This window comes from Pterocles gutturalis, unplaced genomic scaffold (assembly GCF_000699245.1).
Source record: "Pterocles gutturalis isolate BGI_N339 unplaced genomic scaffold, ASM69924v1 scaffold10184, whole genome shotgun sequence".
Lineage (NCBI taxonomy): Eukaryota > Metazoa > Chordata > Aves > Pterocliformes > Pteroclidae > Pterocles > Pterocles gutturalis.
In genome coordinates, this window is record NW_010130717.1 from 40433 (window position 1) to 58367 (window position 17935).

The following is a 17935-nucleotide window of genomic DNA, read 5'->3' on the forward strand; positions in this document are numbered from 1 at the left end:
AGAGCGGTTTCACTGGGAAATTTCCAGCAAGCTGTTTTCAGAAGGTACAGACTCACTTAAGCCTTGAAAGAAGGTTTTGAGAGATATGTAACACTGAATGGGCTTTCTTCAAAGAGTGTCCAGGTCACTAAAAATTAAAGGGCATAATTCCCATCAGTAACAGAATACACAAATTCTAACAGATTACCTTTCTTTGCATTAGAAAGTTCAAAGCTCTACTAAGCTGACACAGGGAACCAGAGAACATGTAGTTGTTTTCTTCTGAAACACGAAGGGAAGATAATTTTTTCTAGTATTTTGAAACATGCCAAATTATTAATTAATACTTTTTGGGTTTTTTTCAGAATAATATTTAAAATGTAAGTAGGTCTCTGCAAAATTACTTTATCAGTTAATAAACATCTTTAAGCTACATGTGGCATTGGCAGGAAGAACTTAAACTACAGATGGCAAAACAGATCTCTTTATTTGCACATCCTTCTCTTCATCTGCAATGCTAAAGCAACCACAAAAAAAAAAAGGAATATATTTCTGCCAAATCAATGGCAATTTTAAGTAGATTATTCCTTCTGGGTTTACACCATAATTTGTTTCAATTAGTCAAAGATGAATGCATTATTATTTTCTATCTAGATCTGAAGCATAGCCAGTGTGCAAAACTAAAAAATCCTGAAGGCCGTCCTAGGTAAAACTAGAAAAGACAAAAGTTTTCACAGCCCTGATACTCCCATGGGTACTGCACTGGTGAAATGGAATTATTTCTAATGTACACCAAGGGAGGGCAAATGGGGGGAGAACTGTGCAGTGTGTTTTCAAATGATGGACCTACAAGTGAAGTTCACTCATGGCTGCTCCAAACTGGTATTACAATTGATGCTTATTTGTAATAACAACAATAATAATAACAAACACAATAAATACAGAATTTACCGACTTATTCAGTGTGCTTTCTATTGCTTCTTCCTAGTAAAGGTTTTTTTTTTGCAAAACCCACCAACTTCAATATGTCATTTGTCAAATAGTTTGACAGTTGTCTTCACAGTTTTCCATGATCACAATCCCATCTTTGAAATGTATTTTCTGAGTTGAAACAGATAATTGCTGCCTCATTTTAATTCCAGTCCCACCATAAAACACAATTCTATCAATAAATCAAAAGATTGGTTTTAATTATTAGCAAGTACTAATAATCTGGTACTCCAATTTGGCAGTTATCTATGGATTTTTTTTTTTTTCCCCCCCCTCAATAACTGCTTCCTATCCCCCTCCAGGCATCTAGATTCCTTCCTTGCATGCTTGGAAAGAACGGTGGCAAGATACTTGGAACAGGGTTGTTACAGAAAACAAAACTTTAGATGAGTTGGAAAAAGGACTTGGATAATTCTTGGAATTTTCTACTCCACATCTCTCAATGGCTACTAGATACAAAGGTATTTAACACAGCTTCCAGCTGGAGAACTCCCACAACCGATGATGTCTGGAATGATGTCTCTGTATTACGCTTTTATACTTTCTTTATAAAAATCTGCTCAGTACTCTCAGGAGACAGGATATTAGAAACAGATGCAATTTTAGTCCTACTAGAAAAGAAATATTGAGACTTATAATTCATATGAAGAGCACCTTTAAGCTCTGTGTAAAAGGTAATTAAATGCAGTCCAGCTGCAGCCTAGCTGTCAATATACTTGAAATACTTTGGGGAGCTATCTCCTTTTTTGGCTGCATATCCCCCTTTGGTTTTACCTCTGCGCTTGCCAATCAGCTGTACAGATTTGCAACTATCTTTATGAAATTCTTACAGATGAGTAATAGCTGAGAAGAAAAAGAAGTCCTCACATCTGATGCAAGGAGTGAATCCAAGGTAAGCAGCAGGTCTGCTGCAATGCAGAAATGTGGGTTTTCCAGGCTTTTCCACTGAGAATAACCTCTGTCTCCTTTAGTACCCTGAAAGGGAAAGGCTGCGAGCTAACATTTGCACACTGTCTAAGGACCCTCTTACTGGGGATTGCTCATTCAAGGCATGGACGAATTCTTCCCTTCCTTTGCCGTTGTCTAACAGAAAAGACATATCCCAGCTCTCAGAAATTGTACCCAAAAGTAGCAAACCCCAAGAAAGGAGGGTTTATGGTCTACCCAGGAGGTAGCTAAGTGCTGCCTCAGCCAGGCCTTTTCCATGTAACCACAAGCCTATCTCTTCTTATTAAAACACAGAGCTAATCACACCTCCCCATTACACAGCAATATCATGAGGATAAAGAACCTAGGAGTCTGGCAATCAGTATATAACCAACCTGCAATCACTTGAATGAGTAATGCTTTTTTGGAGGCTGTTCAGGAATTAATAGCAAGCGGCTAAATACTTGCAAGAAGCATTAAGGTTGTTATTTTTACTAATATGATTAGAGGCAGCTGGTGTAACTTAAGTTTGGGAATAACTGCATTAGACCGCAGTTACAAAAGAGAAGAGGTCACACTTAGCATCCCAGATACATGGGCTGCACACAGTGCCCAACGGAGCATTTGCTGCTGGCATTTGGTTGTTCCATTGAGGGTTTCTGTTCATGGATTAGTGCATTTGTAGTGTTTAAGGATAACAGGACGGAACCACTGATTTACCTGCTCTTAAGGAACTCTCTTATAAATTGGAGTTTGGTTTCACTCACATTGAGACACTTTCTTTGATTTTTTTATTCCCAACAGATAGGACTAGTGATAGTGCTTTAAGCATAAATGCTATCTTTGGTAAGCACAGACCAATTTATAAGTGCTTAGGAAGCTCTGGGCTTTCCAAATACACAGGAGAACATACTCTATTTATTTTAGTAACATCACTGCTTTTTGTTTATTGGTACAAAAAAAGACTGAAATTAAAGCCACATGAATATTAAATGAAGCTTTAAATAATTTATTTTTAGTTCTGCCCTGCAGATGGCTTAAGGGTACTTCTAATAGACAGTTACAAATATACATGCACACCTGAAACAGACTGATTTTATTTCTTAATTAATGAAGTTAAAACTTAGTAACAGAGTGAGCACAGAGAGATTTGAGTAACTTTTAGGCGAACTACAATCTTTCCATTTCAGTACTCAAGCTCAGCTCCTCCACACCAGGTAAATCACTGTGCAACTAACTGCATGGGAGCACGAGCCGGTAAGAAACCATCATGATTTAAAGCCAGAAGAAGGAAGAGAGATTTTTTTTGGAAGTCTATTTTTTGGGAAAAAAATAAAGGTATGTTACATGGTGTTCCAAAAACACCATTATAATGACCATTTTGAAACAACATACTGGACCTGTTATTAAAGATAGGAAGTAGGGAAATTATTCAGTGTAAAGGTATTTGTTGATTTCTTTTACTTTGCCTCACAGTGGATTGTCCAAACACTGAGAAATTCTCAAGTTTACCTAGTATTAAAAACAATGCACTAATTGTATAGGTATTATCTCTCTATTATAGTGATTTTAAGAGCCTGTTTTTCTACGATACACTATGATGGCTAATAGCATAATAAAATGTCAAAAATTCATCTCTCTGACTGAAGACGTGAATCAAAGCTTCTCAAACCCAATCAAAAATGGCAAGGACAAGAACAAAATTAGGAACAGGCATTCTGTCTTCAGAGTGAGAATTTGGTACGGCATATGCCGATATAGCTCAAATATAATTGATAATGCAGGTGAAAATGTATTTTTTGTAAAAATTCTACCAGATGTCATTGTAGAAAAGGAGCACAAATTCCATGTGAGCACAGTTGAAACAAATGTTTAAAACAACACATACTCATTCAAAATGCTTTTCAGTTTGCTCAGTTGTACTACAGGTGTATGAATTAGTTAAGAGGAAATGCATGACTGAAGCTCCACGAACACATCTGCAGATGGTCCTAGCCAGAAGCAAAAAATGTGTGAAGTAGAAAAGTTTCAAATAGAAGGACTCATATTTGAGAGAATACTGGCATGTACTATTCTGTAGTAGGTATGATCATCAGGCACAGTCTTGATTTGACTGATAACAATGAATATAGATTGGGCCAGACTGTAAAGCAGTGTAAATCAACATAGCAGCATTAACTTCAGAGTTGAAGAACCCAGCCATCCTGTTTAATTGACATTTTAAGCCTGAATGAGACCAGCAGATTCTTAGTATCATGAATAATAATTAGACTGTATCCTACACATAATGTATAAAGACCCACGCTTCTTCTCATTCTAGTGATAAAATTTGGTATTTCTGGGTGAGTAAATGTAATGACAAAGAAGGAAATTAACAGCAAGTCATTGTGGCTAATAAGGAAGTGTTGATCCAAAATATTAATTCTCTCCACAGAAGGAAGACAAGCTAGACAGTAGGCTGCAGCAGTGCTGCAGAAGAATTGGCAATTAGACAAGTGCTATGTGTGCTATCTTTTAAAGTACAAAGAAATGATTTGTCTTTGCCAGACCGTGAAGAAGGTAAGCTGACATAAATTGGACGACACTAATGGATGTTAGTTTCTTATTATTCACATTGGCAAGGTTCTCCATCATCTTCAAGGAACACAAGTAACAACTAGAAAAACACACAGAAAGTTTCACTCTGTTATCATAGGCTCCTTCAGACCATCATTACAAAATTAATCCCTGCAGAAATATCCAAATGCCAAACAAGGACCAAGAACACAGTACAGCAGACACTATTCATCCCATCCAGCCCAAACCCACAGAATGCTGTTCCTCTCGCAGCTCTCTCCATTCTGCTGATCGGGCTACTTCTCACCCGTACAAAAAACACACACCAATAAAATTCCACTGAAAAGACCCAGAGCAACTCAATAGAAGGAGAGGCTATTTAATCAGCTTTATGTACCAGTCTGAGTTGTTTCTGATGAGCAAGTCCTGGGCTGGTAAATGCAGAAGGCTGCTCCACACTGCCCTGGAAGGCCACTCCACAGCATCACCACGCCAAATCTTCAGTAACATGAACATTGCAGCATAAGAACACAGGACTGATAAATGTTGTGTAAAGCCTCCCAAAGAAATGGCACGTTGGCCACGGACAGATTTAGAACAATAACCTTGAAGATATTAAAAATTCAACTGAAGTCCCTGAGCAGGAGGACTTCCAACCGAGGTGCTTCTAGGGGTGTTTCTACACACAAGACCATCAGTTGTTCTTGCAATCCCTACTGGTTATTAAACAGGATTTCCCCTCAGTGATGCCTCATTTTAGCTACTCTGGTTCAGAAAAGTAAGTAAACCACAGACCCAGGTCATTTCAATGGTGTTGAAGCATCAGAAAATGAAGATTCTAAAGTACCAAAGGGGAAGAACAGTGCTTGATAATTGTGTTAAAATGTAAATGCTTCAGGGATACTAGATGGAGGCATGAAATGGCATAAACTTTGAGGAACTAACAGAGGTATTTAGGTGAGTGAAAGTACAAATGTAACTGCTTTTTACTCAGTTGAGTTCAGTTCTTTGTGCACTTCGACACATGCCACCTGTCTGCATTCTTGCATTCTTGTGCATTGCTCATGTATAGGGGATTCACGAAAAATCTAATACCTTATCACAGCTTGTATCAAAACATAACACTTTTGAGCATGCAGATTCGAAATAGGAACAGACCCAGGCTGGAAACACATTTGGTGAGAACTGGTTTTGTTTGATGGCTTTTACAGACAGCAACCCTACATGTAGAGACTTCTAGGTATTCCACAGCTTTACTGGGTGGTGATGGGGAAGATAAAACAAATGTTTTTCCTTTGTCTGATCATGTGTAAATGAATGATTCAACTGCTATATCAGTGATAAGATGATTGCTAAATGGTTCTTCTCAAGTTCTATCAATGGTCTGATGAAAGGAATTAACACTGACAGTGATAAGTTATTTTCTCAGGCATTGAGACTTCATGACAAGACAGGATTTCTTTTGCAGTCAAAAGACATTTTATCAGTTGAATATTGTTCTTCATTAAATGCATTAGAGGTGTCCAAGGATTTGCCTGACATTTAAGCAACTTCTGGATTATCCTTTTGCCTCTCCATGGTGATGTGGATCACCTCTCTTTACTAAATGCACAGGCTGTAATGCAGATCAATTTTTTCACCATCTTTCCTCTGTCACTTATTCTGTTACATTTATTTCAGTAATTCATTACAGACCTCATCTAATCTGTCTTCAGGTTTTGAGCGTTCTTTAATGTAAATGTGTTTGCTCAAATATGTCAGGCTTAATGGACATGTTTTAGGATGATGCATGTCAGACTTAATGTATTTATCACATTAATCAGGCTTGTTTCCTTCACATATATTTCCATTCCCTGAGAAAGAGAAAACATGAATTTACTAGCTGTTTACTTAGTACTCCAGTAAAAACACACAGAGTTTTAGAAGTTTACACAATGGTGGCTAAAACCAAGTCTTTTGTTTGGTAGAGGTGGGTGGTCAGTATTTTTTCTTCTCTTCCTGGAAGCTTGGTGCAAGCTTACTAAACAAGCAGATGAACTGCTATTGTTTTCACCAAGCTTTGGAATAGGAAATTGGATAACTTACTGTTAAGCGTTATGAGCATGTACATTAAATGGCACATTCAGAAAGAACATTTGAAACATACTTTTTCAGTTCTGGTGTTCAATGGATCTAGATTTCAGAAAGAAACCAAGAGAAAAAGAGCAGATGACACTGGAGCAATGATCTGTCCATTGGAAATGTTATTGGTATGGAAACAAAAAGGCAGGCTCTATATCATGGTCCACATTCATGGAGTCAGATAATGAGCAATACTGAGGCACCACACAAGCAGTGAAGAGTGACCACCAGTTTTAAATTATGTAGGAGAACAAAACATGAGGGGAAAGGTGAGAAAATAATATCTTGGCAGTAAATGGGTATAGCTGTAGGAAAACCATATAGAAGAACCAGAAAGAAGAGTCAAACAAATTTACCTGGGGTACTAAAAAGAATGCAAGTCCTTCTCCTCATAGAAAAGTCTGCTTATGAAAGTGTGTTTTTTTTATTATCATATATATAGTTTCATAGTATGGCTACTGGTTGATGAATAAAAGAATATCAGAACATGCAGATAAGGCTATCATCTTTAGTATTTTGATATCTCAATACAAATTATTATAATGCTGATATTTCATTTTAAGTCAAGCCCACTTACATCTGCAACATGTTATATGTCCAATGTTTGCTATCAGTGTATCTGCAAAACTGCTATCAAGTTGCTAGCAACTTATCTATAAAACTTGCTGTGAAGGACATTCCTGGTTTCTACTGAAAATGTAGTTCCATCACTTTTCTTTGCTACATAAAAAGCTCAAAGGGGTAGACTTTAAAACACAACACAACATATAAAATACCAACAACATTTCCTTTCTGGAACATGACGTATCTAACAGGTTCAGTCAAATGTTCTCTAAAGAAGACAAATCTCCAAAAAGTTGCTTAAAAGACAGACCTTCCAAAAAAAAGCCTTTAAATTCAACTGCAAAACCTTTCTGCAAGGTTGTTCTTGGAAAGTAGAAAAAAATAATGATAAAGCCTGCTATAAGGCAGATGATTATCAAGAACTTTAATGGAATTGAGCGCTGGGCTACAGCGGAGCTACAAAAGAACCCCTTGACCTCAGTGTGTGTTTTTGTTGTAGCACAAAGCAGCGAAGTCTACAATGCACTTTTAATGTTGCTTTGATAGTGTGGAAGCCCAACCCTCTATCCAGCTAGAGACTTTTCAAAACCCTTTTAAGGATCTGCCGGCATTTTCTCTGTATTATAGAAATGCCAGTATCTACAAGGTTATGATTTAATGTTGGATCAATTGATTTAGAGCAACTGACCTGGACCTCTAATGAAAATTTGACAAAAATCAAGTCTTCAAAGTTTCAAAAATTCTGACTACTTTTATCTTTGCCTGGCTCTGAATTTCTCCTGAAATACTCCAAACAAACAATAGGGTCAATGGCACAGATAATTTCTTTCTACGAACTGTGAATCTTTCCACTGTGGATTCTAACCCCAGATTGCCTCAGGGAATTAACTCCCCGTACAACTTCAGTAAGTAGTATCTTGCACTTCCAGTGGAGCAGATAGTACCAACAACATCCAGATATTGTTTGGATTGCTACTACCAATTCTTGCGTTATCAAGTATTTGCTCTCTAGAGTACCTACAATGCTCAACTGAACTACAGGTCTATTCAGATTTTATTTATTTATTTTATTTTTACCAGTGATGTAATTCTGAGGACAAAACCTACCTGCAGTGATGTAATTGATGTCAAAGCTCAACAGGCTTTTATTAAAGAATGAATCTGGCCTTTTAGTTCAATCAGAGACATATTAAAGATAACATTTGAAAGCAAAAACTTTCCAGTTCAATAAAATAATTCCTTTAGATGAACTGTCCATGCTTTCCTGTGCTCCCTGAACTTCAGTGCTTTAGATAAGAAGTGCTTGTTTCATTCATTTAGAAATTGCTAAGGACAGAAATCCAACATGGTGAACAAACGTATTTACACAGAAATATCTGTCATTAAAAATAGTCCTCTTTCTTTATATTAAAACCTGAGTATAAATTTAAGAATAGACTTGAAAACTTCTCAGACACCTCTCACCAGCTTATTTAGGCTGGTGAATATATGCTGTACCTGTATTTTAGCCATAACAGATGAATATTATAATCAAGGAAACTGTCTTTGGTATGACTGTTACTGTACGCCATAGTATTCTCATATGAAGTTGTCTGCGAGAATTAATTCTTCAGTAATTAGCATTCGTTTTCTTGTTCCATGGATTTTTGGCTTTTACCTTGAAGCTGTTTATCAATGAAAACTCTTAATACATTATAATTAATACAATCACACTTTTCCAGGAGTGGCTGCTAATTTGAAACAGTACTTGAAACATGAACCATTAAACTTCCTCACAAATGCTTCTTTCTTCTCAAGATGCCCAGTTATTAACTTCTCTGCGTAAAGCTGTCATTTGTAACTGTCTCATAATTTTCTTGGCCATTGTGACAATGGGGAAATTCAAGACAAACACTGACACTTCTACTCCCTTGGGGGAACGGGATTCTTTTTCTTTGTAAAATGAAGGCTTCTTTATGTTTACATGGGAACAATACTGTCAGGAGCTTGATGTATCGTCTTTGCATTCAATAAAAGAATTTTATTTATAGGAATATTTGGAGACTCTGCTGTCCCTATCCGAGTTGGGGAGTCTCTCATGACATGAAGGGAAAGTCAACCTTTTCATGATGTCCTTCCTCTTATTAGGTACATCAGCATTTCCCATTTCATCACTCTTTCAAAACCCAACTATTTTATTGCAAAGGGATTGAGGAAGGAGCTCTGAAGATGACTGTACCTGAAAGTGATACTCATGGATTCTTATGTTTCCTGTCTGTGGGAAGTGGGAGCACAGGTAGCATCTGTGCTGCCAGGGCCACATTTGGCATCCTCACTGATAGTACAGAAAAAGCATCCAGGGTATAATATATCTTTGTTTTAAAAATTTTCTAAATATTTAAAATATATGTTTAAGTACAGTATAGCACAGTATAACTGACTGCTTCATATGGAAATGATCATGTGTTCCTGAGATACAGGTACATTAGAAAGGAAATTTTACATATCTGTGCATTCTTGTATTCTTTCAATTTAGCAAATCCAAAGACTCAGCAAAATACTTAAGTTTGTTTAGATCAACAACTGATAATAAATTAAAAACCTAGCGACTGGTATTCTACACATTTTTTGTTCAACACACCCAGGAGTATCTCATTATTAGAAAGTGACGAACGAGCGTTGTCTTATATGATACCAACCTTCAAGACTGTTCAGTTATATGCATCTTGTTTATTAGCTAAGTGAGAGAACTGATGTCAATTTTGGTATTTTACAGTGACAACTCCAGCAACATGTGTTTTTCCTATTACGTAAAGAACATCTTCCCTGCTTAATCATAGCCTTTCTACATCTTCTATACATTCAGCTCTGTTTTGTTAACAGTTTAGATCAAAAACAGTAGAATAAACTCCTTAAAAGTAGTGCTACAAAACCACAGTGAACTTTGTTTTCCTAAAACAACTGTTTATAATGATGAAGAATGAAGTAAATGAATTTACAACCCAGTGGAATTTTCAAGATTTCAAAGATGTTCCTGCTCTGGAAGAGCCCCCAACACTGTGAAACTGTTCCATGAAAACAACAGTCCAAAAGCCTCCATGAGGACATGAAATGCACTTTGATCAGACTAAGAACCTGTCTCACTATCATGTGCTTGACAGCAGCATTTACAGAGCCATCCTTCCCGTATCATTCCCTTCTGCTTCTGACAACCAGAAGCTTAGGAGTTGAGAACAAAGAAACCCAAATTTGGCTCTTTCACATTTCAGGTAATTCTCTATACCAACAAGTTCTTTGTAATCTTCACAAGTTCTTCCTTGTGTATGGGTTTGACTAAAAGTTGCAAGGTGACATGGGAAATGTTCCAAATGAATGTTTCTTAAAGCTGCAGAGTTTCAGTCTTGAAAAAAAACCAGTATCTTTCTATGAAAACTTTTGTATCAGAAAAATTCCAGAGCCTCTATCAAGGAATTTGGTTAAAGAACCTGAACAAGACCTAGGGAAGCCTGGTATACACAAAGAGCCATGCGGACATACAGCAGCAAAAATACCAACGTAAGATAAAACATAGTCTGATGAGAGCAGAATAAAACACAGCATGATACTGATTTAGGAGTATTCAGGAAGTGCACTTAGAGCCATGCTTCTAATTTCCCAGGCTTGGGCTTGTCCTACTGAAATAAGTAACGACTGGTACATCCTGCATTAGGACTCACTGTGCTAATGTTAACAAATTTGCTTAGACTTCTATTATTTTTACTGTGCCAATACCGTCTATTACACATAATGTCTTTCATCATCAAAGAGTTTCTTGACATTAACAACTAGATCCTTGGAGCAAACTCCTTGATTTATTCTAGATGGTTTGACAAGGCAGAACAGGGATAGCTGGCAACCTGTGTTGAGCCTTTAAGAGATGGCATTGTCTAGGGAAAAGAAGATGGCTTTGTAATTGGAATAATTCAGATGATGGAAAGGTCTTTGTATAAGCTATAGGAATTTTCCAAGGGCAGCAGCACCTCTGCAGCACTATGCAATGTGGACTTGTATAGATGTGGACCACAGACCTACCAGTCACTTTATCCACATCATCAGCCCTGAAAAAGGTGAAAAAGAAGGACTTTGGTGCACAGGAGGGCCGGAACCACAGTGGTGACCTCTCCCAGGTAACTGAGGGCCTCATGAAAGCAAGACACAACTGAAGTCTGACTTTGAGGAACGCCAACCAACCTGCTCCATAACCACTATGGCCTGTCAAAGACTCAGATTTGGTGCCTGTGGGAGGACCAAGGTATCAATGCCCTCAAAACTCACCTGCATGACGTATTTCAGGACGCAATAACAAAGCAATATAACCCAATAACAAAGTAATATATCAAAATATATAACAATTAAGTCTCAGCCACAACCACCAATTACACCACAGAAGCACTGGAGTCTTTTCAGAAAAAGGCTCTGCAAATAGCTTGTTTTTCTTGTTCAGGATCTGGAGCAAAAAATTAAACCCAAGTATTTCACATCAACTCAAAGTAAAGGTTTTCAGAATTTCGGGGTGGAGACAGAATAATTATTTCGGTCAGAGGAAAAATAATTCTGTGCAATCTTAAGTGAGTTATTATCTTTTGGGCAATTTCTAGTAACAGAAGTAAGTCTTTTATTCAGAGGCTGAGGAGCATGTATTTCACTTTTCAGGGCTAGTGCCTACCCAATTGCAGAATCCCCTCAGAGACTGAACACCGCATTGTTCAAAGTTCCTGTCATTTACTTGCTGTAATGGAGCCAAGTTATGGCTCGGTTCTTAGAGAGGGAAGAATAGTTTAGGGATTTTTTCTGCAAGTAAGACAGACAGAGTTTATTTGGCTGAACTTGGGATTGAAAAGGATGCACAAATCAATAAAGCATGCAAACATTTTCTTACTACTCCAAAGAAAAGTGTGTTTCAACACGATACCTGTATTCAGCCTCACTTGCTGGGTTGACGCTATTAGTGAAATGCAAGAGCTTCTCGCTAGCAAAATCACGTACAGTGTCCTGAAAACACTGAATCAGATTTCAACTACAGCTGCAGTCTCTGCCTGCAAAGGGAACTTGCTAAAGGAGAATCTTTTTAATTCAGTCAGTTCCTTGTATCGGTGACATACTGCTCTAATACACATACCAAACAGACTTCTGTTTTGTCTTCCATTGCCCACTAGATATTTTAACATAGACTGAGGTTAAAAATTAGAACATGCCAACCAAGAAGCAGGGTAGATGGTGCCACCCTCCTGAAAGGCATAGAGAAAGGGCAATTTTATTTTCAATAACAGCTTTAAGGTTTTCTGAACAGACACCTGGTTTGCTACTCCTCCTGATTTGGTTTATCATAGTAATTATTCTACTACTCAGAATTTTATTCTGAATTTTACTAATTCAAGGCCAGATGACAGAGTTACCGTATATCAGTATTATTCCCATTGGAAGCATCATGCACAAGAACCTTTGAGTAAAGCCACTATACGTAACCCACTAGTTTTGGAGGCTGAAATTCTCTTTCATAGCCAGATTCCAAAGCTCTTCTGTCAAGTATTGCATTGATCCACAACTGGTAATAGTATGTACTCATCCTTAATATAGGTGGTGAAAACTGCCTATCCATGAACAGAGCTAAATGGAGGGTAAAGCTGACATTAGGTGGGCTAACAAAGTGAGAATTAAACATGTTTTTTTTCAAAAGCAATAACATCAGTGTAAAATATAATTTTGTACCTATCACATGACTCTGACATGTAGTCCTTGTCATGGTGTCCTCCTCTTCTTCCTGCAGGTTTTCTGTGACTACTTTAGCCTGTACATAGTACAACAACAAAAGCGAAGAACATCTGTGACTCTGTTTATGTTACTTCATGATAACTACAGAATATCTTTTCAGAAATAAACCAGAGTAAAGTTACAGGGCAGCTAGAAGTGGAAGTATATAACCTGTCCCATTCTGAGAATGGTGTCTAAGGATAACAACTTTAACTTCATTCAAAGTCACAATATGCAGCAGTCAAAAAATACCTTTGGAAGATGCAATTCCTCAAAAGACTATTCCTAAATTAAAAAAAAAATTATACTAAGGTCTCCTGACCTCTTATTTGTTTCTCTCTAGAAATACCATGTTTTAGATTCTGTCCAAAAAAAAAAAAGTTAACTTAGTATGTAATGTGGTATCTGTCTAGTTCACTTTGCAAACACTAACTTTGGTGGTTTTTTTTTCCACCTCTGTTTAAAAGCATTTATTAGCTAAACACAGAGAAAAACTTCATTTAAGAATGCAGTGCACACTAGGAGCCTGTACGTGTTACTGAAATCCCCTAGATATTCTCTTTTTCAGATGAAGGCATATTTTTGCTCTGTTCTTCTGTACTCCTGTTTTCAAAGTGTATATATAATCCGAGTACCTTCCAAGCATACAGCGAAAACCCCCTCCATTACATGCCATCAGAGGCCATAACTCAGATCCAGGGACATATTTTTCTGCCATGCTACATAAATCAAACAGGAATGAAGATACTTTCAGGGTGATGAGAGGAGGAATGCCAGCACTGCAGAAAAAAATATTTTCAATATCTCAGAGATCTTAAATTATTTGTTAATCACTCTCTGCTGCTTTAAACCACTTACAGCACATTCACAATAGCATTAAATATGTTCTGTTATCTAAACCAGTAGAATTTATCATCATTTGCATGACTTATCTTTGATCATGATATGTATTCTGCTTGTCTGGCTTACACAAGTAGCCCTATTGACCTCTTGTGACTAGCTTCAGTAAGACATGAAAGACTCGCTCTCTATTATTTATAAAAGTGCTTTTATAATCTCTTAATCCCAGAGATTTGCGTACATCTTTTTTCTTCTGAAATAATGCTCCTCGGCCTATGGAAAATGAAGAGGAGAGTATTTGATCATTTGGCATCAAATTATGGGTAGAACAATTTCTCACACTTTGCAGACTGCGTGGCGGTCTGTGGCTTGCTGCTGATGTGACATTTCACAATATTAGGATAGATCTCTGGGTATTCCCCAAACACACAGACTGCAGACAGACGGTGCTATACAAAACTCCTGGTATCTTGATTTTGGTGCCACACTTCCACCTCACAAAGTAAAACCCATGGCTTTTCTGAATTACACTGGGCTGTAATAAAATCACAAAGATGAAATGAAGCAGTGCAGCACAAAAATGATTGTATCTCACCTTAAGCTCTAGCCAAGGACATGAAAAAGTATTGGAGAATGTGGAATATCCTTGGTGTGGGCTAAAGGATTATGTATTTCCGTTGGCTGGCCTTTAGAGCAAAGTGCTTTTTTGATGAACACTAACGGGAAGTGTATCCCTCTGAAGGTGAACGCACAAGGCTGCCACTGGTGGAACATTGCTTTTTCCATAAATTCAGTGGCAGTCGAGCAATAACGTTCTTTGCATGAACAGAAATCAAAGGTAATTGGTGCATACGTTATGGCATAATGGCACCCCAAGTCTTTACCTGGCACATCATAAGAGAAGAGATTTAATAATCAAAAATTAAATAGGGTTTTAAAGGAAAAACTTGCTAGAAAATTAATGTTAACAAATGTTATGGCCAGGATTTAAGGAAGCAGTATATATATGACATGCAGTTTTGAAATACAGCAGCTTCCGCACTGAACCTGTATGACTGAATGCACTTTGCATTGTTCAAAAAAGAAAAGAAATCTTCTTAGTTTAGGGCTTTTCAAAAGATTTATGCTGTTTTCTCCAAAAGCATTAATTCTGTCTTTTTACAAGCAAAAAAAAATGCACAACAGGCTATTCTACTGCGTGCAACTCTTTTCAGTCACAGCTATCACACAGTCCTTTGCAATCTGCTTCAAAGTAAGCAGACAGCAAAGAATAACTGGAAATGACAGTAATAAGATGCATGAACTTTGAATTTAAAGACTTTCCACTGTTTTTCTTGTAGAAGTTTGGAGGACAAGATGAAATATCACATACTGTGGAAGCTTAAGGTACACCTCTTTCATAAGTGAGTGTTAAGAACTGTAAGCACGTTTTTAATCTCATTATTCTACATGTCCTTAGTCTTTTGGCACTAGATATTTCTTTCAGGAATTAAGTGCCACAAAAACCACAATATGAGACTCAAAAAGATGAAGCATATAATGCAACTTAATCTTCAAAACAATACAAAAAATACTTTGGTTCTCAGCAAACAAGTGTGTGTGGTATAGGACAGGTAACGCCTTTTCCCCATGACTAACATGTCCTTAAAAACTAAATAGTATAATTAGCATTTCTCCATTATTTACGTATATTAAGGACAATCTTTGTAGTTCCCTGATAAAATGAAGTGTGTTTCTTGAAGATATACTTAAAGACCTAAATGACTATTATTGCTGCCTTTAGAAAGTCTTCACAAAGTGACAGACAAAAAGCACAGCAAATTATTGCAGCATTAGAAAATAATAAGTTAGAAAGAACTTGTGGAAGCCATGTGTAGAGTTTTTTGTACTTCTGTAGAGGGAAGATATACCCTAAGCTGTCAGGACCATATTAAATGGGGCATAGTTAAACTGAGTGGCTCTGATAAGGGGCTCTGCTTTGCTATCAAAGTTCTAGATCAGCTGGATTGAATTTCCTGCATATTGCACATTTCCAGACTTTCATTCTCTCTCTTTCCTTTCAGTGACACTACAAGGACAGCCTTAGATATGCTTATAATTTGTGGTTTTATAATGCAGGAGACATCTACATTTTCAAAGAAGAGATGATACCACAGGAGTCAGGAGGAAAAGTTTTCAAACACATTCATTCTGCATATGTTCCCCGTAAGTTTTAAAAAATGACCTTGCAGATGTTCTTAAAAAAGACATCTGCATTAAAATGAAAACATTTGCCTGAAGCTGAAACCATATGTGCGATACTTTAACCTTAAGAATCTTAAACGTCAGTACTAATTATCAGAACAACAAAAGTAATGGCCTCAACTTCATGTTAGCTATTATATTTTGCACAAGTTTTCAGATTATTTTGTGAAAACTGTGATTATTGTGAATAATCATTATAATAATATGGTGAAAACAGCTGACAGGAATGAGAAAAGAATGCTCACCAAATTAAAGCATCTCTGTTCTCCTGGTGGCTGGACTTTAAAACATCATGGGAAAGGCTCTTGTAAGGCAAGACATTTCTCACTGAATTCTAAGGTTAATTCTTAGAAGCCTCACCAAGAAGGGCACTCATTCAGTCTGACTTTAGGCTACAATCCTGGACTCTGTGTATATGCTTCTCAATGCAGAAAAGTTAGCCACTTACATAACCTTTCAAGAACTAGAATCTAGCAGCTAACAGAATATAAAGTGATTTTTCTTCTAAATTGCAACATTCCTACTCACTGGGTTAATTAAAGTATCAGGTATAGTTAGTACCTTATTGAAGCATAAAACTAACTACAGGGCATTAATGGAGATCTTCTGTGGGTCAAAGAGAGACATGGGTCAAATGTACGGCTTTGCTCTTGAAAGATTCCCTGTTAAGTGACAAATATTCCAAATGCGGTCAAATGCTTTGCCTTTTCCCCATCAGCAGTGCACTTTTTAGGTTTAATGACTTCTATAATGTTCAGAGGAATGTTCAACACTGGCACGCAATTTCCACGAAAGGGGAAAAATGAAAAAAAAAGAAGAAAACAGTTCTATTATTTCACTCTGCTACAGTATGATTATAGCATGATTGTGCATATACCTCCACTGGAATTGAATTGCCAGCAGAAGCAGTAGGATCCTCCTGACTAGCTGCATAATCTCACCTATAGTCAAGCTGTGAACTTTTGTATTAATTAACAATTCTCTAGCTACACAAAATCTTTCTATCATACATATGCAGTTGTTATCCTGTTTGTCTGTACTGGCAATAAGGAACACATCCAGAAGTTAAAAAGAAGGTAATAATGTTTTCATGTACTAAAGCACTTACCAGGGTCTGATTCTGTATTTCCATATCAGCTTTTGTGTTGCTGTTTTTCTTGTGGTTTCCTTGTGAGCTGATAGAGTTGCCATGAAGAGAGGAGCCCTGGGAGCTGCCCTTCGACACACTCCTGTAGGAAACATTATTTGATCCACTTTCTGTCTGCTGAGCTGCTTTCTTATCAACTCTGCAGGTAGAGAGTGATTCCTCTGATAAATTACATTGCCCTTCTTCAATCACTCTACTTTTCCATTCCTTTAATGTTTAAAGTAACCTCTCTGTATCTTTCTGTCTCTAGACCTTTGAGTGATAAATGTTTCTAACTAGCCTTGATCAAATCTGTCACTTGCAATTTCAGGTAGTATATCAATTTAGTCTTTCACGTATAATGATTTATATTATATTTGGGCCTGCTGTGGGGCAAATGTGAAAACACAGTATAGCAATTGCTAAGTTCTTCTGTGACCAAAGGTTGTGGTAGCTAAAAATGTAATTAATTCTGACTAGTTATCAAATATATGTTTGTGGGTTACAATACATGAAGATGGAATACATTAAAAAATATACCTAATTATCCTCTATCTTTACACACCATCTGCCTAGATTCTTGATTTCTGGAATTGTTTTAATTTCTATCAACTCAGATGTAACTTGCCATTCTTTAGTTTCAAAGACCATCAGTTTGGTCAGCAAAGTAATATGAACAAAATTATCATCTCATTACTAATGCTTTTTCCTGTAGAGATTAAAGTCCTGATAGTGCACCTACAGAATGCTACTATGCATTCTTAGACTAAAAGGAACATACATTGAACTTAGCATCTGAGCATCTGTAAAGCTACAGGA

General features: G+C 37.0%; 1 protein-coding gene across 1 annotated transcript in view; it reads right to left on the reverse strand.

Moving 5' to 3' along the window:
- Window positions 1-17935, reverse strand: part of NCKAP5 (NCK-associated protein 5) — a 92756-nt gene that overhangs the window by 39050 nt on the left and 35771 nt on the right. The window contains exons 6-7 of the mRNA XM_010080326.1: window positions 17099-17276; window positions 12865-12943 (exon numbers count right to left, since the gene is read on the reverse strand). Of these exons, the coding sequence (XP_010078628.1) occupies window positions 12865-12943; window positions 17099-17276 (257 nt within the window). The remainder of the gene's footprint in view (window positions 1-12864; window positions 12944-17098; window positions 17277-17935) is intronic.